Raw genomic sequence first — 27,745 nt, 5'->3', positions numbered from 1 at the left:
TGTGACAAGTTGAGAACCACAGACGAATGCAGATCTAGTCGTTTTTGGGATAGGATCTCAGGTGCTGGAATAGTATCGGGGAGTAGATGTTGGTATTCCTCTCGTATGAAATTGTCTTCCTCGGGTGGTTAATGTAGCAATAGTAAACGTATCGACGAATGCTCAGGTCGAAACGAGGGAAGGCACAGCTGTTTTGAATAATAAGGTTGGCTCCTTTTCCTCCAGTCTGCCCGTTATACTTCTCACACTCATGTTCTTCCCGCCAAATTCTATAATAGGCATCAGCCACAGATTTGATGCCAAATCTAGCAATTATGCTCAGGTTGAAACCCCAATATTGCAATCTACAATTTTTTCGGGCTTTTTCATCTTTGGTTCATTGGTTTCTGCCACCTAAATCAAGATTCTGCGCCAGCCAATCCCATTGCCATGTGCAGTTGATTTACCTGCCTTCCAGTGGATCGATCTTGTTTGAGATGTAAAGCCAGCTGATTTCCGTAAAGATTCGATTGATGAACCACCAGCGTCATAATTTCTGCTCCTTTCAATTGGATATTCGCTCTGTTTCCCTTCAAGTACTGGTAATTTGTCCAGGTATGTAGACCCTCCTTTAGGGAATTCCAAATTGAAAAATCATTAGTGAGGATCAAAGTGAGACCTTTGTGGAGAATAACGACGATGCTCGCTACCAGGAAATGAGTCTTAAGCTTCTGGAAGCTTAAGAAGGCGGGGCTCGGTCGGTAGAACGACAAACGCTTAACTTTCAGGGGAAGCCAGTGACTGAAGGTTTGAAGGTGGAAGCCGCTGTCGTGTTCGATTTCATGTTTATCGTCTTCGTTTGCAAGTACCGGACGTGAAGCTTTTCGAAACTTTCATCTCCGATCATCACTTGTCTGCCGAAGATAAACCCAAATTTAGTTGTCGATTGCAAGTATCGAAACACGTTGAAACGAAGATCGAAAAGTTGAAATCGAGTTGGAAAGGCAACCAAGGGTGAGGGAAAGTAATTTTAAAGAAACGATCTCGAGAGTTTCGACAACATCCTCAGTCAGACGACAGGGAGTGTCGCACCTGCCCCAGGGGGTGAAGCCTTTCCGGGAAATAAGATCCTAGGACTCATGTCATTCTTGGGACCCGATACAGGTAACGATTACTCGATTTAAACTCCATCTCCGATTTCTGACTTCGCGAGAAGTGTCGTTGTTTGGACAGGAGCGAACTGATAGAGTTTCAGCAAGGCTCGTGAAGGAAATCAATAAACATATGTATACATTTATTTTCAAGAATGGAAATAAACAAAGATGCCATAACTAGGTGGGATCACTATGATATATATATTTCCATGTTGCTCAACATCCAAAACCCCTTCTATGGCACAATCCATGCTAGTGAGGTGGAGTATTTTCCCAGCAGCCGCAACTCGCGCAGTATGCGAAAAATATCATCACGTGAAACTCACTGAAGCGATTTAAATCTAATAGCGCAAATTATTTTTGCAAACTACCGGCACTATTTTAGATCTTGAGCGAAAGATAGTTCTTTTGACAAAGGAATGGGTAACTGGTACCGGATCGGAATTCTTGGGTTGATATCCAAAAGTCTTTGGAAAACGAGGTTCATTGGGCTGCCTCTTTTCCTTAGTCCATAATCTCTCATCTATAATTATACGATCATTACGGTTACACATTGGGTGGCACAGGGCTGTGATGCAGCCAAAAGTTCCCTATCATTTACTCAAAGAATGGTTCAACATGTACCAATCTGTTGTACGGGGCCGATAGGCGCGTTACACAAATTAATCAGATGCATGAAGTCTTACACCATTACCCGTTGGAGAATAACGACGATGAAAAAATCCGTTGGCAAAAGCTTGCCTCCGAAGTGAACGAATTCAGGAATACGATAGGCTATAATACAACACAAAACACCATCGGCAATGCGTCTAACCCTATGTATATACTGTTTTCGTTGAAAATTTACAACGCCTGTCAAGGATTACCCTGGATATGTTACCAAGGGCTGTCGCTTACCTGCATATATGAAGAATGGGTACTCATTGTGCAGATACTGTTGAAGAATCAAGGCGTGATATCGAAAGTGTTAAAGAACAAATGTTTAACTCACCAAGATGGTAAACATCCCTGAAATGTTGTCTTTCAAGGACAGAGTGAAATCGGAGGTTCGAAGGGGTTAGTAGCTCATCGGTGCCGAGATGTGCCACAAAATCATGGGCTGGTACGATATCACACGCCCCGTGGGAGGGAGTGTTCGATACTCGGTTTAGGGCATATAGGAAGATACTTCCTAGCGCCACAAAATGAACGCTCTAATGGTGTTTATGACTGGTGTAATCTAAAAGACTACCCAGTGAGTACTACGATTTATTCGGCTGCCACACGTGAACAGATGTCTCTCCACGATCTGCGGGAAGCTCTCCATTCGAAGTACAAATTTTATTGCGTGGAATTTGATATCGATGGTAAATCCGAGGTGTTAAGTAGTTGTGGTGTTTATTTTTAAATCTGTTACATCAACTTCAATACCACCGATTTATGCTGCTGCTGAAGAGAAATACCAGCCTGCCAAAGTTCTCTGCAGAAAGTCATCGTTTTATTCGAACAGCTTAAAGCTTTTGATTGTTTGAGGCATTCTCGAATACTCCATTGTGAAAAGTTCTTGTTGCATCCTGCATATTCTTGAACATCCAGTTCATTAGTCTCATCATGTGTACTATTTCCAATTCTCCAGTTGGATTGTGCTCTTCTCCGAGCAACATCTGGAATGAGCATCAGTCTCTCCGAACCAATGAGCTTCGAAGATGAGAGCTCAAAGTCGTGATGTCAGATATGAACAACCGGATCTGAGCCGGGTTGTCAGTCCATGGTCCATCTAACAGTGCCAGAGACTGCCTCCCTCTCCCCAAAACAAGATACTAGGCAGATTTACACTTTGGTAAACTAGCTCTCACTGAGAGCGCGAATTGGCATCCATTTGACGCTGTATGATGATAGATATTTTAAAAAATGAGAAGAATCAGAAGTACAGGACAACGAAAGCAAAAGATGATTCTGAAAACGGTTGCACATGTACTAGGGTTGTGAAACAACCGGCAGATCACAATACACTGTCAGATCATGTCGTTCAATCTCCTTTTTCCTTTGGCACCTGTCATATCAAAGATGATAGGGATTTTGAATCATACAGGCCACTTTATACAACACGGATAATTACTCTCATGTCCCTTGGAATCTATGGTCGGGGGGTAGATTCTATAAGAGGAAGATAGATGTTATAGGTATATTACTTCTTTTCCTTCGATTTCTTTATACATATAAAGTAGATTCTATTATAGAGTTCATATAAGATCTATATAGAATCCAAGGGGCATGAGAGTAATTTGCCGTATATAAAAACTTCAGATCATCTAAGAATTCAATCATGTGATATTCATGACTGTCAAGAGATCAGCCCTGTCAGATCAAATGGGGTTATATGATTGATCGTCATGTAACCATCCAATCGAATCTACATGCCTAAAATGTACACCAGTCTCGGTGAGATTGGCAGTAAAGCTCTGGCAGTTCTAGCTACAGTACGGTCGTCTCTCAACCTCATCCCATCTCTCAGCCGAGACCATCGAGTGCTGTATATCCACATCGATCTGAAGATTCTAAATGCGTACAACGGATTTTAACTTCACCTTTAGATAACTGTAAGTACACCCGTGCACTTCTACTTGTCTAAAGGTTATTTTAGTCTTTGAACCTCTTTGAAAGTTAAGCAGAAGAATCTTTGAACACTCGTCACAATGTTCTGCATTCATCGATGCTAAGTCCTCGAACAGCTATAACTTATTGCACAAATTCGCCAATGGATATCCAGTCAATTTTCTCTTTACCCCGCGTTTGTTTGAAACGATCGCTAAGTGTGTTCATTATTTTGAGAGTGGAGTTTAAGTGTTGGGCTACCTAGTAATAATTTAAGATTTTTGAACGCGTACAGTCAGTCAACATGTATCTTGCCTACCTACCTGTTTGTACTTGTCCAATGCCATTTTGCGACGACCTCGTCGTTTCACCTGGTTTCTAAGATTAAACCTTTCCTATCCGGTATCATTTGGGAAATCTAGCGCCCCTTGACTACCATTCATTGAAAAATAATCAACCACTCTCTCAATCGTTATCTCTCTTGGATCAGTTCAGCTTCGAATGTCCATGTACCGAGTTACAGAAAGCCCGGGAGGTATAGTTGATTAGAGCCCGAGGTCCCGATAATAGGAACTTATACTACAAGTATTCGAACTCCGGATCCAACGACCGTAGATCATGGCTATTTAGAAAAGTCTGAGCTCCCAAAGGTAGAAAGTATGGGAGAGATAACCATAGCCTTTACAGCTCAATTGGAACTTTATCGTATGGAGTCAATGGGAAATAAAAAGCTCGATAGTCTTACCTCTAGATCATATGGCGACAATCTGACTTTGAGAAAGACGTTACTATATAGTTCTCGACACGGACGAAGCTTGATTTTTGCGTCAGATGGATATAACGAATCGATCGCACGGGGAAAATATAATTAGAAAACTTAACGAGCATCCACGAATTCGCGCAAAACTCTAATAGACAAGTAGCACGATGATGAACGATCCAACAAGCCAAAGATCATAGAAAATCGAAAGCCGATATATAGTGGACATGATAAAATGCATGACATTACTTACGACTTGTGAATTTTCGGTGGAGCAATGAGAGAGCATTAGGGAGTTCGCTAACACCCCCACAGAAAGTTCTCGACTAACTTTAATCTTTGAGTTTTTCTTTCTTTCAGACTTGAATACAAAGTTCGCTATCTTGCAAGACAGACTTTTTATAAAAATAGAAACAGAATCTTTCTTTTTCTCATTTTCCCACCCACCCAAACATCGAACCCAATCCAGAACCTTCAAGGCCCCGCTTTTCTCGGCTACCGATGCTAGGTAGACATACCGACACATCCGACTCAGCCTTGCAGCTAGCGCCATGTAGTGACATTTTCTCCATGTCCGAAGTAGTAGCCCGACACCGCGTTTGCGAGGATACGCAGTAGAGGATGGGTGAATGATGGTCTTGAATGATACATATATGCAGTATGTATCTATATCTATATCTCAAACGAACAAAACCCCTTTATTCTTTCTCCTCGTTCACCCGCAGTGGCAGTTCATCCAAAGTAACCTGATTCCTTGCACAAACCGTTTCAATACCTCGCGCTAAATCCTATTGCATAGATTTACTAACCTATGCTAGTGGGGACATAGACTGATAGGTCAGATAACCTAGAAGAAAGGTCCTCGTATAGTATTGAAGTTTTTATTTCCCAACCCCGATGATTCCTCCATAGATTTCTCATATATGACCTTACATAGGTAGGTATCTATTTTAAAACTCGACAAACAAACTCTCTGTAAAAATCTTAACAGCATCAAACCAAAACTCAATCTTCTCAATCCATTCCGCAGCACATCTCATAAATCTGTGCACCCACTATAAGGTCCATGACCCCAACCCCAACCCCAGCCAGCCATCCAGATCCCCGTATCCGAATTCCCAATACAGAAACGCAAACGTCCCCACAGCGCAAAAAATAAATAATTCAAACATCCACACGCATGCGATAAACAAAGCCACCCAGCACTCGCGCGAATCGCAGCGTCCGTCGCATGCGAAAGTTTCCATGCGTGCTCTTCACGAGCGAGGATACCGCTGCGGGCGCCAAGCGGCCAAGCGTGTTTGGCTTGTATCACACGTAAAGGCTTACATCACAATTAGATTGGGTGGTGTATGGATGACCCTTTACGGATCGCCGTTTGCTGCGCCTGGGATGTTGTGCAGTGGTGTGGTGAGGAGGTATAAGAGTGCTTGGGATCCGAAGAGTGAGTGAATTTGCTTGTGTGGTTTGCTTACTATTGTTATTATTATTTTTTATCCTATCCTCGGGTTTGATTGTGATTATATATTTACACTACTATAAATCTTCCTCATTTAACCACCATCTCAAACCCTTCAATCTTTTACTCTAAAAATCTATCAACATCCAATTGTCAAATCAAGTCTCTGATAAGATAAAATTATATCTATCGCATTAAGATTAAACAAATCCATCCATCCAACCCCCCCCCAAAACAAATCTAAAAAACATGGTCGCCGCCACAAATACCAATCCCCGCACTACTCTCCACCCAGCCATGATCCGTCAACCACCCGCCGCCTACAACGCCAAGGGACAAGATTTCGAAATGCGCGAACCCGTACGTTTATTTCCTTCATCTCCCATTCCCACTCTCACCCATCCCATCCCATCTCATCTCTCTCTACCCCCAAACCCAAACCCAAACCCAAACCCAAACCCAAACCCAAACCCACACTAACAACCCCTCAAGTCCAAACACGCCAACATGTCCATGTCACCCACCCCCACCGGCACCCTCTCACGCACCAGCAGCACCGATTCGCACGCTGCCGGAAGCGTGCCCGTACACCAGCGCGGCGGTGGAGGAAATGGAGGATTGTGTTGTGGAATCTGTGCTGGACTCGCTTGTTTTGAATGTTTGGAGTGTTGTTGTTAGATACGGTACTATTTAGAGGAGGAGGGGAGGAGATGTAAAGGGTGCATGCACTGATGAGTTTATTTTTGGAGGGGTTGCGGGGTTTGGGGATTTGATATGATTTGATCGGGGGTGGAATAAATGCTTTTCTCGTGATGATTGGGAACAATTGGATGGATCACGCCAGGTAGCTTGTTTATGACTTTATGAAATGGAATGGATTTTACTCGTTACTTCTGTGTTTACAGTGATAATGTTCTGTACGGATCACTAAGGTTGAAAATTGTTGACGGATTCATGTCAATCATTAGTATCTATCTTAAGGTGGCTTTACAACTGACATCAAGCAAGTAGTAGCTGGCATTTATGTTCAATTGTATAATTGTTGAGTCAAGGTCTAAGTTTGACAGACAAACTACAAACCGCAATCCTCGCATGGTCCCCACCGATTATAAGGCTGGTGTTTGCAATACAGGCACAACGCAAAGAGTCTTTCTGTACTCATAAGATATAGGAGAGTAAGAATGAACCATTTTCTCGAACAAAAAATATACCACTAAGGTTTCTCTTCTTCAACACCCTCTTTGACCTTGAAATCTTGTTTCGCTGGTCTTTCTCCAAATATCGTACTGCCGATTCTGACTTCTCCGCTTCCTTGTCGAATCGCCTATCGAATCATTAGCTCTAATAACATAATAAAATCTCCCAGAAAAAGGGAAGAAGGAGATTAGAAGTATGGAAGGAAACAAACGCACCTCTTCAAAATCCTCACTCATACCCATGCTTAATTCCAACCCCTCTATCCCTAACTCCTTCTCAACTCTATCTCTCTCCTCCCTCAACACTTTGAAATCCTCATTTTCCTCCCCTTCTTTCATATGACTTCTAGCTATCGCGCCAATAGTCATTAGTCCCACTAATTTCAAATACGGACATTCTTCAATGACGTATTTGCATAATTCGGTAGTGTCTTTCCCAGGTGAAACACCAGATTTCGAGGATTCACCAGAAGTATTGAGTTGAATATGGATGTTTAAGGGGGAGGGCTTTGAGTTCGAGTCGGCGGGCATAGGGAGAAGAGAGCGACCGAGGGATAATTGGGAGGCCTTCTTTTGAGAATCGATGGAGGAAACGAGGTGGAGGTTGAAGACTGTGGAGGCGAGAGGTTTGCATTTATCTAATAGTGAGGTTAATGTTAGGGTTTGGCGACATATGAGACGGTGAACCTGTTGGAAGTAGTCTAGACAGGATCTCGAATCCTACTCAGGCGTAAAAGCATCCAAAATCTATCTCTCAAAACTATCATGTGACTCATCCTGACCTCAGCATCTCGCTGAGATTTTCAGACGAATACAACTTAGAACACAGAAGTATGTATAGAAAATCAAACGTACTGCTCTGTAATCCCCCAATAAAATGCCACTTAATACTCCTCGGCAGAATCTCCGCCTTTTCCATCAACTCCTGTGCATAGTTCTCTCCAAAATGTTCGACATTTGCCTGCTCATGAAGAGCGAGGATATCCGTTGCTGGCTTGAGTTTAGATACTGCTACTAGTCTTACCTAGCTTTTACGTCAGTATACTTCTGGGTAGATGGTACAAGACAGATATAGAAAGATGAACAGGAACAACTGTTGGAAGGATGCGAAAGATAAATAGGCACGTGTAGGGATGGATGATTTCATGCAGGTGAGGGGCAATGAACATACGTTTCTGCTTCCTGCGGCGTTGGTGACACGTTCAGATACGGATTGGAAAGCTGAAATGAGGGTTTTGGCCCGGGCTGGGTCGCATGTGAGCTTCATTCTGAAATTTGGATCTTGGTTGCGCTTGTTGTTGGCTGTCAAATGTTGATTTGGTGGTTTTGTAAGGAAGGTTTGTGGAGAGTTTATCGATAAGAATACAGGTAGAGCGGAGCGTAGCGGAATTGCTTGGCATTGCAAAAATGAGAAAAGGAGTGGGCCACATTATTAGAAACACGAAATATTTTACTAGATATAAACCTTTGGAACAAATCTTTTTCTATTTCGGTAAAGCATGGCATGGCATCCATCCATCCACTCAGCAAACAAACTTTATGCCAGGGGTTTTGCTTGTGTAGGACTTTGAGACCAGATAAGTTGTGGATTCATCGTATGTCACTGTTTATGTGTTCAATGTGGTCGAGAACGAAATAGCGAGGATGAGCCTGGTGCGGGTAGGAAGGAGGCACCGAACAGTGTTGTTGGTGATACGTACCTTCCTCAACGTAATGGTTGATGAGTTGGTGGTGAGTTAAGTGGACAGTGTTGGAAGTCTGTGGTCGAAATGGGCGAGAAGGGACAACCTTTCGAAGAATCCAATGTTGAGAGGTCGTGCAAGTGGTGGCTTGGATTCGAAGGATGATTTTCAAGATAAGGATTTATTATTGTGAAGCACACCTAGGTAGATTGATTGCATGTGGGCTTAATTTGATGAGATTATTATTATGCATAGATATTAAAAGTACATGAAGTACATGGGATTGAAGGAGGTTATATTAATGGAGTAAATTATATTATATGGATGTGTAGCAATATACATACTTTCTCTGAAATGATAGAAGCACAATCTGGATCTTCTTTCCTGTCTGGTACATTGTATGTGAAGAAATGTTTCCACTGATGTACATGCGTACTCCAAGATATTACACTTGACTCTGGGGTTGTGTTCCATTCAATTTTCCACGATCCAACATACTGGATGGAGCATTAACTCCAAAGATCACGATAATTTTGGAGCCTCTATCGTCATCCTTCCAAAGTAGTGGCTGAGATGGTCGACGGATCTACCACACTTCCCACATTTTCCTTCCAAAAATGTACATCATCGGCGTGCCCAATTCATGATTTGGTCGGGAAGCGACTGTGGACATTTGGAGATCCGCACTGTTCAGTAGTTTGTTTTTCTTAGGTTCGATTTGAGTAAAATGGAGACTGACTGTACATCGTAGAACACCGGTACGTCGTGGAGTAGACCTGGACTTGGACTCGGACTTGTTATACGTGGACAATGGAGCAAGATCATGACGAGTCACAACAGAGGAAGTATGATGATGAAGTACCGCATACGAAGACGTCCAGAACTTATCACTCTTCTACAGTCTGCAGTCTACTGGTACGTACCGGTACTCTCTCAATCTTGAAGATGTTTCAATCAGGCAACACATACACATGTAAAACTCTTCTTCTAGTTTACTTACTGAGTATGATCATCATTGCATATCCCGTATACGAAGCGACCAATGTACAATATTACGAAGGAAGCCCCTTAACCCCCCCCCCCCCCATCGTGAAACTCGTAAGGCCATTAGGAAGTTTACCCGATTGCCTACCTGAGTAGTTCTTTACACATTCTTCGTTTTTTGTCCCAGATCCAATTCCTCTTTGTGTTGTAAATTGATTTTTCGGAAGATGGATGAGCAAGCTAGTCTCCTCTAACTTTCATATGAGAGGTTGAATCTTTGTACCGAGTAAGCCTTTTTTCTTGGTGCTTGGTGTGTTTCGTATTGCTGGGTGGGTGGCCGTGGTGGCCCGTTAGAAATGCCTATTGGCTATCATGACCATGGATTATGATGGATCACGATGGATGGCTCTCTGTACCTTGCATCCTCGACCATTCTTGACCATTCTTGACCATTCTTGACCATTCTTGACCATTCTTGACCCCCTCTTGCGGTCCTTACCCCCTTGATAATGTTCCGTGCCTTGAGACAAAATGTTGAACTTGAACCCCAGTTACCCAGTATCAATCAAAGAATTTTATTAGATGGCATCTAGGTCCTAGCTACCCAGGTATGGTATGTAGCTAGGTACCTGGTAGGTAGAGAGAACTTAAACTTATAATAACTTATCGACTCTTTTCGACCCTTTCGACCCTATCGACCTTTTCGACTTTTTTTGGCTCCATTTTTCTCCTGCTCAAGGGACGAGATTTACATCTTCAGCTTGCTCCACAGGGACTCTTCCTGTCTCCTCTCTTCTTGTCAATCTTTACCTCGTATGTCCCGTCTCTGCTCTTAGATCTTTCATTACCTCAAGCAACGGAATAAAAGAGAAAAAAATCGATCCACACGAATCGAATTTCTATTACGAAGAAAACTTCTTTCAATTCTTTTAATAGATTTAACCCAACCGTCATTCTTTCTTCCTTTCAACCTTTTGGACTTTTTGTTTCCTTCATTTCATGATCGAAATAGCTGGTTCCACTTCTTCCGTTGGGGCTAGCAGAATTCTATCTATCTACCTCATTGATTATTCTTCGGATTGTTGATCAAACCCCCTCGAACACGCTCGACGCGAGTTATTATACGAATGACGGCCGTCCATTGAATCAATTGATTTCATACATTCGTTTCGCAGACTATCAATCGATTGAGATTTGCTAAGATTCTCCCTGGAGATTCACCACTTGCACAATTTGGGCAAAGTATTATTTTTATTCCTAATTTACTTTTACATTGGAGACGAGCAATATTCCACAAGGAATCTTATCTCCCCCGCCACTGATTCACTCTCAGATCTCTAGAAAGATCTGCGATTTGGTACTTGCTTTCTCCACACGAAAACCCTACTTCTCGATTAAATGTCACTTCGTTCTCCTCGATCACCAACAGATTTCTCGCGGCGTGGCTTTCAGCCCATAGACGGCGGCGATATGACTGAAAATATTCCCCTCACGCAAGTGAGAACTGGCGCCTCTTCCACAGGCGCACGAAAGCCTGGAGAAGGAATACTGGCAGGAGGCTCGGAAAATGATTCTGGCAAAGAAGATGAGAAGCAAGGAATGTTTAGAAAAGGATTTGCCGGCAGAAGGAAAGTCCATCCCTCGAGAAGAGGAACAAACGGAGAGGAGGTTTCTGTCAATGGCTTGGGCAGATTTTACAACACAATCATTAATTTCTCGGTCGTCACTCGTTACATGTTCTACGTTGCGCCAATTGGTATAATACTCGCCGCGCCAATCGTTGTTTTCGCTGTCTTGTACCCGACGGCAACTATTGGAAAGATGAAATTATACTTGTTCTTCACTTGGATTGAGATTATTTGGCTTAGTATTTGGGTTTCAAAGCTATGCTCTAAAGCCATCCCATACATCTTCATGTTTTTGTGCGGAGTTGTCAGCACTGGCGTTCGGAAGTACGCAACTATCTTGAGAGCTTTGGAAATTCCATTATCCTTGGTTGGATGGGCTATTACCAGCTTAGTCACTTTCACGGCCTTGACGACGAAAGAATTGAATAAGCTGCACAAAAATGGCATAGACTATGATGGCACCTTGGATCCATGGGTTAACACGATGAAGCGCGTTCTGGTACCTACTTTGATTTCTACAATCATACTCTTGGTAGAGAAACTCATCGTCCAATTGATCAGTGTCAATTACCACCGACGCTCTTTTGATGGACGAATCAAAGAATCAAAGCACCTTATCCACTTGCTTGGTCTCCTCTACGAAGCATCCCGAACTCTGTTTCCAATGTACTGCCCCGAGTTTGCAGAGGAAGACTACATTATCAGTGATAGTATCGAAGCCGTCCTTCAAAAGACGAACAGAAGGCTATTGGGACACAACAGATCCGGTTCAAATACGCCAATGAAGCTTATCGGAGATATTGGCCGTTTTGGTGACAAAGTTACCTCAGTCTTTGGAAATATTGCATCTGAGATTACTGGAAAGCAAGTTTTCAACCCCAATTCTGCTCACTCTGTCGTTATTGAAGCACTTGAGAAGACCAAATCCTCCGAGGCATTGGCGAGACGTTTATGGATGTCTTTTGTCGTTGAAGGGAGGGATTCTTTGTCTGCAGAAGATCTTGAGGAGGTCCTTGGCGCTGGTCGCAAGATGGAAGCCGAGGAAATTTTTGAAGCTTTGGATAACGATGGAAATGGCGATATTTCTCTTGATGAAATGATCATGAAAGTAGTGGATATTGGGCGCGACCGAAAATCAATTGCAAACAGCATGAGAGACGTTGGACAGGCCATCGGTGTTCTTGATCAGGTCTTACTCATTATCGTTCTCATTATTGTCATTTTCGCATACAGTAAGTTTCAAGCTCAAAATTTCAAACGCAGGGTCACTCTCTAATCATTTGAATAGTTGCTTTCCAAGATACTGGTTTCCTCGCCACATTGACAACTGCCGGCACAACTCTCTTGTCTCTATCCTTCGTCTTCGCTGCAACTACTCAGGAGTTCCTTGGTTCTTGTATCTTCCTTTTCGTCAAACATCCATACGATGTCGGTGATCGCGTCGATATCAGTTCTGAATACCTTGTTGTGGAACAAATCTCCTTACTTTTCACCATTTTCAAACGCATCGACAACATGAAGATGGTGCAGGTACCTAACATTGTCCTTAACAACCTTTGGATCGAGAACATCACTCGTAGCAAGGCAATGAAAGAACAACTTGACATGTACATTTCATTTGATACGACTCTCGAGGATATTGAACTACTACGCACAGAAATGGAAAATTTTGTTCGGCATCCAGACAATGCTCGTGACTTCCAATCAGACATTGTATTGGAGGCTGTGGGCATTGGAAACATGGATAAGCTTCAACTCAAGGTCGAAATCAGACATAAATCTAATTGGCATAACGAAACAGTTCGCGCTGCTCGTCGCTCCAAATTCATGTGTGCTCTTGTTTTGGCCTTACGTAAGATTCCAATCAACGCTCCTGGAGGTGGTGGAGATGCTCTCGGTGGACCTGCCAACCCCAACTACTCTGTCTCTGTAACAGATGAGTGGGCCGCCGAAGCACGGGATAAGTCGTCAACCACCAAAGATGCAAAGCGCCTCATACCCACGAAACCTCTGAAAAATACAAATCCAGATCTTGGTCCAATAGATGCAGAGGAGGAGGCCGCGGAACATTTGAATGCAAGACGCCCTGGTTTAGACTTTGCACATAGTAACAGTTACAACGACAACGATGATATGTCGACCTTGGGAGAAAATACCTTCGACCACCAATACGGCAATTCAAGGACATCTCTGATGAAACGAGCAAGCACCCGAGGTAGACGAAAGCCTGGAGAGCATTTACCACCGAATGCATTCCAATCATCTCCTGGTTTTAGCGTTACAATAGACGAGCCTTCAGGATCAGGAACTTATGGAAATTCTTTCATGAATGAAGGGGCTTCAACTTCTACTGAGTACAACTCTTCATATGGTAGTGGAAGTGGTTATCAAAAATATGCACCATTCCCTGCAAACCCATCTGGTCAACTCGGACGTAACGCATCCGTTGCTTCGAACAGAAGCCAAATTGGACCCGATGGGGCTGGTATACCATCGTCGACATCACTATATCCATCATATTCAGCAGGACAACAATCTGCCGGTGTAGCTTCCAACTCGAGTGCTAGCAACACATCACAAGCTGCTCCTGGTCGAACTTTAGTCGGTAGCGCACCAGCAAGCCGAGCAAGAAGTGGAACTACAGGTGGTAGTCGACCGAATGTTGAAGATGAAGAAGAGTAGAGGTAGAGCACGATGTAGCAGAATACAGACTGGACGTGGCTAGATTTCTTTTTATTACAGGGTCGGGAGTCAAACATACTATACCCGAATATTTTTGCTTGTAATTGATGCATGGATTGGCAAAATGATAACGAATTTGTATGATATATTTGCTATATAATGTGCTTGCTATATTGGCATTCACATTTTCTTTAGATGGATGAGGTTGTGTCAGATTAGAACCATAGACTGATAGGCGAGGAGAAATTATGAATGGAATGGGCAATTCAAGCAATTTTATGCAATTACTTAAACACTCAGCCTTGAAAGTCTTTGCACATTGAGACATGACATCTAAAACTGACAAGCTGTTCGTCGAAAATGCCGCCTTAAATGCTCCTAGATCTCGTTCCATGATGCAGTGAAACCTTGAAAGATGATGAGACAATTATACGCCATTTGTGAGTCATGTGATATGTCATCAGGAATTTTCTGGTCCAGGCTAGCGTCTCAGCTTTATCTCCGAGTTGAGCTTCAATTCCATTTTCTCAAGCCACCGGGCAGGATCAACTCACCGAACATATCCGCTTTCTAAAACGAGACGATCTGTTGTTGCAATTCAAAGATAAACCACGTTTCATCAATTGAAATTACGCGTCAAGCGTGCATCTACTGATTACATTCACGGATTATCTTGGCCCAAGGAATCTCTTTCCCTGCACTCTGATCACGTGCTACTTTTCAACAATTGTTTCTGCGAGGAAACACGGTGCAGGTGTACTTTTGGAATTGGTAGGCCTGAAGGTTTGGTAAAGTAGGAGCTGGGATAACTAGATTGAAAGTATGGATCAGAGAGCCACGATGGCGCAAGGCGTCGCGGAGATGAATCTTGCAAGAGGTACACCGCCGGGTGCTTCAGGTCCATCGGGCGCCTCGAGAATGGCAGACCCTCCTGGAATACTGAGAAATCCAGAGGCAAGAGATTGGAATACGGATATTCCAAACCATCTACCCCATGAAAAGGTTTTCCCAATTCAAATCGGGACGGAACTTTTTCGGTTGAGTGGTGCTAGTTTGAGTTCAGATGGTATGTATTCTTCCTTCTTTCTTGCTGAGAATAAGATTCTGGATGGATAAGAAATTTCAGAATGAGAACACCAGCTAAGAAACCTAGAGCACCCTCATACTTTTCCCAGTATTTTCAATGTCAATTGAGACAAGCGGAAGAGAAAGGAGAAGATCCAAATACAGCTATCAGGACCCTTTACATCGATCGAGATCCCATCACGTTCAAAGATATATCACTTCACTTGCAAGGATATCATGTTGCGCCAAGGAATGCAAGTCACTTTGTTAAATTGTTTGCTGATGCTCAATTCTATTCATGTTTGTCTTTCTCTCCCCATTTCTGGGTGATTCGTGTTAACAGCAGACAGTACCAAGGTTGATCTCTCAGCTATATGAAGAAAATATCTTCATAACAGTCGGAGATCGAGAATTCCAGATTCCTCGCGAGTTATTTTCTGATCCCGGAAACAGTCCAAACTACTTCTCCCTAAGCTTCACCATCTTCTTCAGCTCCCCTACCGAGGTATTTCCGGGGCTAAGTAGGGAAGGTCTTCTTCGACCGCCATCTATCCTCCCTCCATCAGTACCCAACCGCTCTTCAAAGACATTTTCCGAACTTCTTCATCTTCTCCGTGGTTACCCACTCGAAATCCGTAGTCCAGAACATCGTGCTGAACTCTTACGAGATTGTCGATATTTCCATCTTAAAGGTCTTGAACAAAAATTGATTCCTCATTCTATTTCCTATAATCTACTACGCAAAAAATCAGAAATCATAATTCGACTCGCAGATATCAGACAATCTGGCCTCTCTATCACAGCAAATATCTCCCCATCTACTGCTCCCTCTCCGGAACCCCTCACCTCCCCTCAACCATCCTCAACATCATGTGTAGGTTACGTGCACTACCAACGTCCTTTTGCCGATTTATCGCCTTCCGAGCTCATCCTCGAAATAGGTGATTCGGCTGCACTGCTTCACTGGGATACCATGCGCTTGGAGTTCTTTGGGGAAACAAAAATACGGATGGGTAGATTGTTGGAGGTTGTTGCTACGAAACTTAATTTGCCAGCTAAACAACCCTTGGGATTATTGATGAAAAATGGTGGCGCGAGCAGCGAGCCAGCGAGTCCGGGCAAGAGCGGACTGAGTGAGGAGATGGTTAGGGCGGTTGTTGGAGAAGATTGTGGGGTGGTGTGTGATGGGAAGGTGGTTGATTTGAATGGGGCTACAGATGAGAATTCTAGTGTGGGTGGTCAAGGAAGTAGCAAAAAGAGGAGAATGGAGGGTGGGAGTGCGTTTCCGGCAAGTATGGATGTAGGTCCAGGAGCAATGAAAGATGAAAGCTGGATTGTGAAATCGGGGCAGTGGAGGCTGAGGGTTCAAAATCATGGGGGTGCTGGGCAAGGAGCGAGGATGGGAGTGGGAGTGGGAGGACAGGCTCTAGTCAATGGAAAGGCGGAGTGGGAATGTGTGTTGGTCGCTGTGAGATTGGATGCTGTTAGTGGGGAAAGGGGGAGAAATCTGAGTCGAGGATTCCTGGGTCAGTGAAACGTGTGGCGGGGTGTGATTTGGAGAGTGAAGGGAATAGGAAGAATGGGGAGAGAAGAGATTTCGAAATTGAGGAATGGAAGTTTCGGCTTGGGGCTGGTGCATAGGATGAAGAGAGAATTAAGATGGCTGTAAATTGGTTTGTACAATGCTGTGAAGGTAAACCCGGTATAGTTGTGGCACTGCTTTCATTTTGTTTACCATCCTCAGGGATGAATGAATATTTAACCTGACTTTACGAAACGCATCGCCAGATGTGAGGATCGAAGCATCTGGTGAATGAGTCTTATAAAAATAATATGTGAATGTTATGTTCGAATAGCATCTTACTCGTGAATCGTGATAGAGGAGCCTTGGTTGTTTTGTTGGTATTCTGGTATTTGGTCTTTGGGTCTTTTTGAGTCTGTTAGCTCAGTTGTGTGTGTGTGGCATTTTCTTGATAGAGGAAGGGAAGTTCTTGGGTGGCTTTTGTGTGCTGGATGGATGGATGGAACTTTGGAATTTTGGAATGGGGACTTTTTCGTTGGGGGCGAGTGGTGGGTTTGAGGGCTAGATTTGAGGGTTGGTGTTGGGGATGGGGTTGAGGTTGTAGTTGTAGTTATGGGGGATGTGTATAAATGGAGGGTATATGGATGAGGGAATGGAGATGGGAGAGTACTAAATAGGAAGGATGTGGATGGGGATGAGATGGATGTGGATGGGAGGGATGGGATGGGATGAATGTGGGAAAGATGCATGTGGGAAAGATGCATGTGGGAAAGATGCATGTGGGAAAGATGGGTATAGATGGGAGGGATATGCATGAGAGAAATACAAGCTGAGAGCTGAGAATCTAGGAGTCAGTCAAATAAGTCGGGAAGGACGGTGATCAGTCTAGATGGAGTATTGAAGCTCAAGAGAGAGTGTGTGCGAGGGGATGGTATCAACAGATTTTCGTTGTTCAAGGGATTAACCAGGTAATTTGGTGGATTCTGTAGGATGCTACATGTCGAATGTACGGGTGAGGTACGAGTGAAGGGGAGTTGAGCTCTTGGGTGAACATCGCAATCAGCTGAAGAGTAGAATGACTCGGTTCGAGAATCTGCCAAATGACTGTCCCGTGAATAATTTGTTCCTGAATCGAAGTGCATGTGCGAATCCCGATTCTGTGATGATGGCTATTGGGGCTGTGACTTGCGGTGTGAGATGGATCAATAGTAATGTTGACAGTATCAGAGTTGAATTTGCCGGCTGAGAAAATTCTCGGATAAAGTTGCTTCGCGGATCTTGTGTTACGGGAAGTTGGATCATCGCACGCTGCCGAAATGATGAATTATATATTGATCAAGGAAACCCCGGGACTGTGAATTATTTTTCCTTTTTGTTTTTCTCTTTCTTTTGCGACCGGACTTATCGAAGCGTTCTGTTGTATATCATGTGATGAGGACCAAAGAAAAATCAGTCTGTCGCGACATAGACGTTCTTTATATCATTCTCATGTCTCTGGACAATTAAGCACTTGCTTTGCGAGATGGCATATAAGATCCTGATTAACATCGATAACCAACTTACCGGTACCGAGTATCAGTTGACTATCGCTCGGCACATTGTTATATCGGGGCATCTCAAAGTCATAGATGTCAATTAACAGCCATCGAAACTTTGAAAGGAGAGCTACCCCCGCAATCGAGATTGAATTTAAGATCTCATTATCGCAGGCTGGCTCTTTCCTTCCGTGTGCTAGTCGATGATGGGGTTGCTTAGTGTCAAGCCACGAATAGCTCGGTGCTCAGACAAGTCTCGTATACCAGAGGGATAAAAGCAAGTTACGAGAACAAACGAGAGAACAACTTTGAGGCATTCCGAATGCTCGAGCACTGGAAAATGGATTATAGTTGTTGTTAGACTGGGACGGACTTGATTTTCTTGGCGCACGGGTGATGGTTAAAGCACGAGACCGCATTTACTATTTACTCGTGCAAAGTAAAATCGATAGAAACTCAATAAAGAAGTATTTTTAACAATGATGACGGCATGCTTCGATATCAATTTGCGGGTAACACAGAGATTGGCAGCAAATGCAGTAGAAAAGACATCGAGAAGCAACCAAGGTTTCTGACACCCACACACGCACTTTAAAACATATAAAAAAGTAACCAAGGTGTCTGATGTGCAAGCGAGACACGTGACTAGCGTTGGAGCACTCCATCCAAATGCCACCCAATCACATCCGATACCATCCATCTGAACCAAAGAACGAAATATGCCATTCAATTTACTTAGAACCGTCATGCAGATGGAGTCTCGGCATAGCACGCAGGGAACTTGGAAGCCGCAATACGATGCACCATAATACCGCCATTACTCGTAGATGCTGAACATGATGGCTCCTTTGCCTAGATTTGAGTAGCCTCTAACTCCCTTCCGAAAGGTAGACAGTAGTAGTCGAATTCTAAATACAGGTAAACATCATCCTTACTATCGCGCTCATTTTCTTATAAGATGGCCTTTCCTTTTCAAGATTTGCGATTTGTCTACTGTTCTCTCCTCTCATCCTCTCCGTTTGTATAACCATCTCTCACTCTTTCCTTGATTCCTTCTTTATTTCAATATGAAGCTTTCAATATTATCGATCTCTGCCATTCCAGTATCTGCAAATGCCTCCGCTCTTTTGGAGAGCCGTCAATCGAATTGGACCGTAGGACAAACTGTTCAGACAAGCAGTGGACCAGTTAATGGACATCCTAGTCTGAATAACTCGCAAGTTTCCGAGTACCTAGGTATTCCGTTTGCAAAACCACCTATCGGGGACTTGAGATTTGCTGCGCCAGTTGCATACAATGGTACTACAACTATCAATGGTACCAACTTTGTAAGTAAAACTTTCTAAAGGCTTTTGACAGTTGCTAATACAACGACAGGGCTACACATGTCCCGCCCAAACTTCCACTTATAATGCTACCGTCGTCGCGCAATCAGATATTACTTCAACAGGATTGGGAATAGTGAACCTACTTGGAGACTTGACCGCGCAAAGCGAGGATTGCCTGACCTTGAACGTGTGGACGAAGCCACAAACCGGCGATGTGAAGAAGGCTGTATTAATGTGGATTTACGGAGGATCGTTTAGTAGTGGAACTTCCGCTACCCCGGCATACAATGGACAGTACATTGTGGAACAAGAGGATGTGATTGTGGTAACCTTTAAGTAAGCCTCAAGCTTCTCGCAATTTTGAATTATGCTGATTGAGAACTAGTTACCGACTGAATATTTTTGGGTTTTCTGGAAGCCCTGACAGTCCTGCGAATGTCGGACTGCTAGATCAAAGATTGGCCGTCGAGTGGGTTCGTGATAACATTGAAAACTTTGGTGGTGATGCATCTCGTATCACTCTGTTCGGACAAAGTGCCGGTTCAGCATCGGTGGATTTCTACAACTATGCTTGGGTGCAAGACCCCATTGTTGCTGGTTTCATTCAAGAGTCTGGCACAGCTCAGAGTTGGGGTATGCCAAGTACAGCTGGATCTGTCGCCACAGCCTGGTATAATGTGAGCGAAGCTTTGGGATGTGGCGGTGCATCCGCCAGTAATGTTACTAGTTGTATGCGTACCAAAAATACAACGGAAATTCTCAGCGGGGTTTCTGCGACCACCGATTTCCCTGGATCTCTTGGTATATTGGGAAGCTTCCTGCCTACCGTAGATGAGATCGTCGTGTTCTCCAACTACACTGAACGCTCCTTAGCCGGTAACTTTACAAGCAAGCCCCTGTTAATTGGAAGCAATGATGATGAAGCCGTTCTATTCGTCACCACAAATGCGCTTCAAGGAATCAGCACATCCGATGTAGCTGCGCAACTTATCAATTTAATCGGGTTCACTTGCCCAAGTGGTTACCGCGCAAATTACTCAACCCAAGCCAATGTTAACACATGGCGTTATCGCTACTTTGGTTCCTTTCCCAACACGATGATTGTTCCCGATGCTGGTGCATGGCATGCCGCGGAAATACCCCTTCTTTTCGATACAAACCTCGCCAATCCTCCCGAGACAACCGAACAGATAGCAATCGGAAAATACATGCGTGGCGCATGGGCTGCGTTCGCCAAGAATCCTGAAAATGGCTTGACGAACTACGGATGGCCAAAATATGATGCCGCAGAGGATACGCTCATTAGATTGGCATACAATAATCAAACTGGCACAAACGCTGCAAGCCCATCGTTGTACGATGCGAATTGCCCTACAACCCCCATTTTTACCATGAGTATAGATAACGCAACATCAACCTCGACTGGGAATTCGACAAGCAGTTCGAGCTTAGGCTCCGTACCCTCAACTGTATCAACTTCCGATGGAATAAGTTTGGAATCTGGGTTTTTGGGCCTGGTGTTGGCAGGGATAATAGGATCGCATTTCTTATTGTAAGTTCCACCAAAGGCGTTTCTGTTGTAATCTTCAAGCTAACTCTATGTAGGAAGGAGATGAGAGCAGGTTTAATCTTTCTTTAAACCACCCTCAGATTGTATAGCAAATGTACACATGAGATTGGTTTCCAAAAGCCATCATGATGCAAAAGACATTTGTCCCAACGCTTGACCCATCTCGCAAAACAAAAGTATGCTTAAGGAAAATTAAAAACCAGGCACATAAGAACACAAAGTCCCAATATTAATCAAAGTTCTCCGCCCTCTTACCTTATTATCCAAATGCTGGGCCGTGGACCTGGGGCTATCTTACAGGTCGATAGGGTTAAAAGTTGGATGGACTAAAAGATCGTACGCTACTCTTGGTACGAGATGCTCTGCAATGCTCGAGGTCAGATTCAAATCGACGGCAAGCTCTCGTACTGCTATGGCTGCGAGTTATTTCGGATGCGCTTTGGGCACGCATGGGTTGACTGTGAGCTTTTCCACTCTTATTGCTGCGAGCTTCTCTGGACTGTCTCTCTTCGAGCGTAGATCTGTGAGAATTACGACTGCTATGGAGGCTGCTGGGTTGTGACCGCCGTTCTCCGATGGACGTTGAGGGGCATTTTTCTGCGGATACGGAGGTTGGCGTCGAAGGGGGGTTGGAAGCCGGGTAGTTAGCTGGGCCGTACATCAGGTAGTTTTCCGGATCTCTATTCGAGGCGTAGGCCGACTCGTAAGCTTGGCCAGGATCGATCTTCGATTGTTGTTCCGAAACAAATGCTACAATTCTTTCTTGTGCTCTCACCATGGACTCCTTGTTTACCGTCATGTGTTCGCCTAGCGCTCTCTCCAATTTGTTCATGTATGAAAGCTCTTTTGTGGCAATATTGTAGATTCGCAATTCATCGTAGTCTTGGCTGTCAAATCTCGTTCTGGCTTGTCTGATTACTTCCATTGCTTCCGCTCCTCCCCGTGGGGTTCTATTCTCATCTCCTACCATTATCCAGTGTCGACGCAGCATAGCCGTGATGTACAATATGCGCGAATCACCCTTATTTAAATCTTCCTCGTACTCTTTGCTGCACGCTGGGCACCATCTCGAGAGTACCGCCCAACTTACCTCCCCATCTTTATTCCATTCTAGCCCCTCGGAATGAAAGCTGGATCCCTTGCTGGTTTCATCTCTACTGAGTTCCGTTGGCGTCTTGTTCACATCCTTGTCTTGGGAGTGCATGCATAGGGGTACAATGGGTAAGTCTGGGTCGAAACCGTGGTTGAAGCGAGCGGCGACGATGGCTTCAGCGGGATCTGGAAGTTCCGAGTGACGGAGGCAGTTACCTTCGAGGTGGTTGAGATTTATGTCTATTGGGGTTTGGCTAGAGGATGTCGACATGATGAGCACTGAGTTTGTACGCGAGGATCAAAGGCTCTTGTGTCGAGAAGGGTGTTAGGATATCTGTTATTAGTTTTCTGTAAATATTGAGAGTTTGTCAAGAGGGTAGGGAAGGAGGGAAAAGAAGAGTACTCGGGGGAAATCAAATTGTTTTGTTCACAATGAAACTTTCCGTGAGGAGTCATTTTCCTCGTAGTCGTGACGCATCCTATCAAGTTGTGTCGAATAATCCGTTTCGTTCAGAACGAATTTCGAGTGAGGAGTCATTTGCTAGTCATCGTGAATTGACTTCCTCAAGTCCTGTCATTCTATTCGTTTTGCATACTGCGGGGGTCATTGAGATAAAATCGCTCTTTGTGAGTCGGACAGATATGTCGTCGGTTGACGCATCGAGTGGATATCCAAAAATAGGGGAGGGGATTAGAACAAAAAGTGAGTTGGAATAATTTGTAAAAGGAATTTGGATAGCAAGCGAAAATCTTAGGGTAACGTATTCGAATATTCAAAATTGCATAGGCCCAAGGAAACTACAATGTTCAAGCCAGATTGCAGAATTTGGAAGTGACGATTTAAGGGTTAGGGTATGGTTAGGAGGAGGAGCACGTGTTAAAGTGGGTAGTGATGACTTCCTCGCTCTGAAAGGAGACCATTTGTGTAGCTCGATGCTTAGCTTCTTGTCTTATTTTTTTTCATATTTAAGAAAAGATTGTCCTTTCTCATTTCTTGGTTCAAGAGCATACTGAATATTACTTCCATACCATTACATTTATTCCAACTTTTGTAATCTATTGTCTATTTGATCGACAACAGTGAGGAACGCATATCCAATTCACATATACTTCTTCCTTCAGAGATAGTCCTACCAGGAAAATTGTCAATTACAGGCCACTGTACCTGTCTTATCACTGTAGCTATCTTTAAACCTTCTCAATACACCATTTCGAAAAGACAGCTCGCCATCATCGCGCAACTTGATAAACACGTCTCGAAACGAAGACGTTTGTTAACGAACGATACTTGTTTCCTCGATTTCTTCAATCGCCAGTTGAAAGATTCCCAGTCTTGAGATGGATGACTCAATGGAGAGCCAGCTGGAACTGGATTTGGACAGGTCCTTGCAAGATGCTTCATCCGATTTTGGGTCGGAGCCAAAAGGAGAACCAATATTCCATGCCAGTTCGAATCTTGGAGAAAGTGGCGGAGAGCAAGCAGGTGCCGAGGATGATTCTTCTCCGTCCTTGGATAAACTGCGAAGAAGCATTGTGAGCACACTAGATGCTTCTATCGCAAAATCTGACGATTTGCTATCGCGCCGGAGGGGCGTCCAACAGCCAGGACTTTTAAAGATTTCAGATGAGTTACTGGAGATGATTTTAGGCTTTCTTGTAGAGCCACAGCTCTCCGAGATTCGTCCTACCGGTTGCTCTCGATTGCGTACCGATCGGGATCAATGGAATGAGGAATTCAAAGAAAGCGTAACAACGATCCAGGAAATGCGATTAGTATGCCGAAGAATTTGCAATATCAGCTCACACTTCCTTCTTCCTACCGTGCGTGTTGAATTGAGTGCACAATCCCTTGCGCGCCTTGATATGATCTCTCGTCATCCTACTATCGGCAAAGGAGTTAGAACTGTAAGAGTCAATGCTCGTTGCTTGGACCGCTTAATTGGGGATAGCTTTGAGCGTTTCCAGTGGCATAAGTCTGAGTACTTGCATAGTGCTCTACACAGCGTGCTAACTGAACACATTTCAGCAGGCGAGGGAAAAGAGTCCAGAATGAGCCGGGAGTTATATCAGCGGTATCGATTGGATAGATCAGGTGAAAGTAACACTGCTATAAGCTTGCGTGAAATCTTCTGGAGCAGAGCTTATGAGCGGTATAAATATCTCCTTATAGAAGAAAAAAACCCTAACAGAAGAGGGTGTATTTCTGGTGAGTGTTGGCACTGCAATCGCTCGAATGCCAAGGGCAACAGCACTTCACATTTGCGACAAGGACCGTAATGATGAGTATGATTACCGTCCTCATCCAAGACTTTATTCAAAATCAAAATTCTTGCTTGACTATCATGAAAATGAGGATTTACTTATCGACGATATGATTAAATGCAAACTTTTTGGGGATGACGATGGCGTAGAACTCCGAATCGACAAAAGCTGGAGTTCACCATCCTCTCAGATAATTATTGGGCTTCCAGCTGCTATCCACAAAGCTGGCAGGTCACTCGAAAACATATGTATTGAGATGATTTGCCCCACCGATTACAGAACTTTGGCCTCATTTGAAGGCTTCCAAGAACTTTCCGCTGCGACACAGTGGCTAAAAAAGTTCACATTCTATTGCAGAGAAGAAGATTATGAAGATGGGAGTGATCAGTGGATACTCACGGAATTAGATGGTCTGGTTAAATATCTTTCTGCGATTGTGAACACAAATGCTCTAGAAAAGGTTCACATCGATGTATCGCAACACGCTATAGAGCCGGAGCTCTTCCAAATGGAGACACAAAATCAATCGATGCCTTCTCTGGGAACAATTTTCACCAGTCATATATGGCCGAATCTCAGATCAATGAATTTGACCCGAGTACCGCTTCATCTATCAGAGCTAGAAACATTCATCGACAATCTAAACTCATCAGATATAGAAATGAATATACAATATATGTATCTCGTAAGTGGATCGTGGAGCGATGGAATTGAAATATTCAAAAGAAATTCGTTTCAAAATTTGGTTCTTACAACGCCGACTTTACGGTCGGAGCGCCGAGCATTACTTGCCAGCGGCAAGCTTTTTTGGGACTGGGAGGAGGGGGAATTTTATTGGGACTGTGGCCACTCGCTAGTGGACACTAGAGCAAGTTATTACTAAGGATGGAGCATACTTGATTCTCCTCCAAGTCCCGAATCAGTGTACCAGGGGAAGTTTGTGCTTGATCCAAGCGAGGATTCATGGTTTACGGTCTTTTATGGTTTGCATGCCACCTTGGATCTACAGCAGTAGTGGAAGCAAGCATAGAGGTGCCGATTCGATTGAAAGCCTTGGTAGTAATATTATTTGTTGAGTATAAGGGGGCATTGAAGTGTATAGTTGTCAAGATAGACAGGATGAGGATGCCTGTTGAGGTTGTAGAGTGATATATTAGGAGGTATGTAGTCTATGATTTGACATGATAAATTGATTCTGTGGAGTTTGGGGCAAGAAAAGAAATTTACTGACTGTTCGAGCAGCGTCATAGTTCATCATCTATGTATGATATTGGAACTTTCCATGTTTTAGGTACCTAGTGTAATATATGTAAAATTTCAACACAACCATGTCCAAGTCATGGAAGCCTCATGAGAAAGCACTACTCAGTGATATCACAACAGAAGAATGAAACTATTCAGCCATTAAGTAAGAATTCATATGGTATGGCAAACTAACACACAGTACAAGCTCTTCTCGTAAACCACAATGGTATTCATAGACACAAACTCTCTGAATTAAACAAGAGCTGGCCATGACACAAGACTCCGCGACTCCGATGCCCATACCAAATCATTAAAAATAGCCCTTCACTCAAAGTGGCAATCTTCAACCACGCGTTTCTCGGACATCAGGAGATACTGTGTGGCTTTTCCAGTGGAAGAACATACGGGCATAACGTACTTTCTAGAGAGATGCGAAGCAGAGGGGTTTTGTGAAGATGTCGTCTAGATCTATGTTTTGTTGATTCTGTTGACCCGCACCCGCACCCGCACCCGCACTAGTTTCGAGCTGCGACGCGACGACCACTAAGATTTCGGCTCAGCACAGACATCCATCCTATCGCTCCACTAACAAACTCCGGAATCTTATCGACGCTCTACAGAGAGAGTACAGCACTGAACCACCAAATATTTTATACTCGAATTGATACTTTCATACAGCTTTCTCTCGTCCGAAATGGCCCTTCAGGTAATGGAAATCTCCATTGGGAAGACGATGTCATTCAAACGAATGGAAAAAAGTAATTGCATCCGTCATACTCTTCCACATAATCCAGGGGAGGAATCCTTCTACTGATAACGCGCTACAGCACGTCAGGTATGGCCGGCACAGCACATCAAGCACAGTCAGTATGTGGGATGTGGTGTTACAGTGACTAGATGATCGGGCACCGAGCACCGAAGTCTTCTATTGAGATTCAATGGATCTTGTCTGCCTTGCCATAATGGATAATTATATATAAGATAAGACTAATATCCTTCCTTTTTTCGATCTTGGATATCTAGATTCAATATTACTTCGTGTCGTCTATCTGAACTATTAGGAGTGTGCGAAATATCCCAACCTTTGGACAATATGAGGTTTCTATGTTTACATGGAAAAGGCACAAGTGCTGAGATCTTTTCTATTCAATCGGGTATGATATCTTCTCCTCCCTAGGGATCTTCACCCAAATTCCTATTCTACAATACAATCCGCACCATACGAAACTGTGTTCTAACGCATACCTCCTAGCAACATTCCGCCGTCTTCTTCCCCCCTCATATACATTCGATTTCCTCGATGGACCCTACACATCTCCCCCCGCAGCCGGTGTATCGCTCTTCTTCAACCCTCCATATTACGCCTACTACCACTCCTCCGATCCCTCCGCCATCCGCGAATCCTACTCCTACCTGCAAGAACACATTGACAGAAACGGTCCTTACGATGGTGTAATGTGTTTTTCGCAAGGATGTGCGCTCGTCGCGGGGTTCTTGCTAGATCACCAGGTTACACGACCGCATATTCCTTTACCGTTCAGCTGTGCCATTTTCATCTGCGGAGGCATGCCGCTACCCATCATCGAAGATCTGGGTATCGAAATCCCTTCCTTTGCACGAGACTTGGAAACGCAATCCGTAAAAGAACTGTTCGCGACTGCTAACGCGGTTGAAACGGCTAAACCTGGAGATGACTATTGGAATACAAAGGCGGAGAAAACATCAATTTTGAATGTGGAAAATGTAAACATGGAGAATCCATATGGATTGCAAGTTCCTGAGGGATGGAAGATACAGATCCCTACCGTTCATATTTATGGACAGAAAGATCCCCGTCGGTTGGCGGGTCTGAATTTGGCGAGCTTTTGTGCGGGAAAGAAGAAGGTTTGGAATCATGGGGGTGGTCATGATATTCCTAGGTTATCGGCGGTCTCGAATGAGATTGCGGGACTGGTGAAGTGGTGTACAAGTGCCGTAGGAGAGGGGAGAGATGCTGAAGGTTTGTGATGTGGTATGATGTGATGGGGC

General features: G+C 43.9%; 9 protein-coding genes across 9 annotated transcripts; 7 read left to right on the top strand and 2 right to left on the bottom strand.

Moving 5' to 3' along the window:
- Window positions 1-6,175: 6,175 nt before the first annotated feature.
- Window positions 6,176-6,604, top strand: EAE97_000465 (uncharacterized protein; the record flags this gene model as incomplete). The annotated part of the gene is made up of 2 exons (XM_038870975.1): window positions 6,176-6,286; window positions 6,419-6,604. The coding sequence occupies 2 exons, from the start codon at window positions 6,176-6,178 to the stop codon at window positions 6,602-6,604; spliced, it is 297 nt and encodes a 98-aa protein (XP_038738336.1).
- A 235-nt stretch (window positions 6,605-6,839) lies between these two features.
- On the bottom strand, window positions 6,840-8,389 carry EAE97_000464 (uncharacterized protein; the record flags this gene model as incomplete). The annotated part of the gene is made up of 4 exons (XM_038870974.1): window positions 6,840-7,250; window positions 7,339-7,760; window positions 7,978-8,146; window positions 8,294-8,389. 4 exons carry the CDS (start codon window positions 8,387-8,389, stop codon window positions 7,140-7,142), a joined length of 798 nt encoding a protein of 265 aa, XP_038738335.1. The 3' UTR covers window positions 6,840-7,139.
- A 1,993-nt stretch (window positions 8,390-10,382) lies between these two features.
- Window positions 10,383-14,523, top strand: EAE97_000463 (uncharacterized protein). The gene is made up of 2 exons (XM_038870973.1): window positions 10,383-12,648; window positions 12,705-14,523. Exons 1-2 carry the CDS (start codon window positions 11,187-11,189, stop codon window positions 14,096-14,098), a joined length of 2,856 nt encoding a protein of 951 aa, XP_038738334.1. The 5' UTR covers window positions 10,383-11,186; the 3' UTR covers window positions 14,099-14,523.
- Window positions 14,524-14,600: 77 nt separating this feature from the next.
- Window positions 14,601-16,942, top strand: EAE97_000462 (uncharacterized protein). Its single transcript, XM_038870972.1, has 3 exons — window positions 14,601-15,164; window positions 15,254-15,463; window positions 15,514-16,942. The coding sequence occupies exons 1-3, from the start codon at window positions 14,921-14,923 to the stop codon at window positions 16,695-16,697; spliced, it is 1,638 nt and encodes a 545-aa protein (XP_038738333.1). The 5' UTR covers window positions 14,601-14,920; the 3' UTR covers window positions 16,698-16,942.
- A 2,108-nt stretch (window positions 16,943-19,050) lies between these two features.
- EAE97_000461 (uncharacterized protein) lies at window positions 19,051-21,313 on the top strand. The gene is made up of 4 exons (XM_038870971.1): window positions 19,051-19,548; window positions 19,598-19,884; window positions 19,934-21,100; window positions 21,154-21,313. Exons 1-4 carry the CDS (start codon window positions 19,288-19,290, stop codon window positions 21,185-21,187), a joined length of 1,749 nt encoding a protein of 582 aa, XP_038738332.1. The 5' UTR covers window positions 19,051-19,287; the 3' UTR covers window positions 21,188-21,313.
- Window positions 21,314-21,428: 115 nt separating this feature from the next.
- Window positions 21,429-22,481, bottom strand: EAE97_000460 (uncharacterized protein; the record flags this gene model as incomplete). Its single annotated transcript, XM_038870970.1, has 1 exon — window positions 21,429-22,481. The coding sequence occupies one exon, from the start codon at window positions 22,479-22,481 to the stop codon at window positions 21,429-21,431; it is 1,053 nt and encodes a 350-aa protein (XP_038738331.1).
- A 1,067-nt stretch (window positions 22,482-23,548) lies between these two features.
- On the top strand, window positions 23,549-24,263 carry EAE97_000459 (uncharacterized protein; the record flags this gene model as incomplete). Its single annotated transcript, XM_038870969.1, has 2 exons — window positions 23,549-24,115; window positions 24,240-24,263. 2 exons carry the CDS (start codon window positions 23,549-23,551, stop codon window positions 24,261-24,263), a joined length of 591 nt encoding a protein of 196 aa, XP_038738330.1.
- Window positions 24,264-24,443: 180 nt separating this feature from the next.
- On the top strand, window positions 24,444-25,355 carry EAE97_000458 (uncharacterized protein; the record flags this gene model as incomplete). The annotated part of the gene is made up of 1 exon (XM_038870968.1): window positions 24,444-25,355. One exon carries the CDS (start codon window positions 24,444-24,446, stop codon window positions 25,353-25,355), a length of 912 nt encoding a protein of 303 aa, XP_038738329.1.
- A 1,455-nt stretch (window positions 25,356-26,810) lies between these two features.
- On the top strand, window positions 26,811-27,724 carry EAE97_000457 (uncharacterized protein; the record flags this gene model as incomplete). Its single annotated transcript, XM_038870967.1, has 2 exons — window positions 26,811-26,871; window positions 26,970-27,724. 2 exons carry the CDS (start codon window positions 26,811-26,813, stop codon window positions 27,722-27,724), a joined length of 816 nt encoding a protein of 271 aa, XP_038738328.1.
- Between the last annotated feature and the right edge of the window lie 21 nt (window positions 27,725-27,745).

This window comes from Botrytis byssoidea (genome assembly GCF_014898295.1).
Source record: "Botrytis byssoidea strain MUCL 94 chromosome Unknown BBYS_001, whole genome shotgun sequence".
Lineage (NCBI taxonomy): Eukaryota > Fungi > Ascomycota > Leotiomycetes > Helotiales > Sclerotiniaceae > Botrytis > Botrytis byssoidea.
This window is presented reverse-complemented; position numbering and strand designations above follow the sequence as displayed.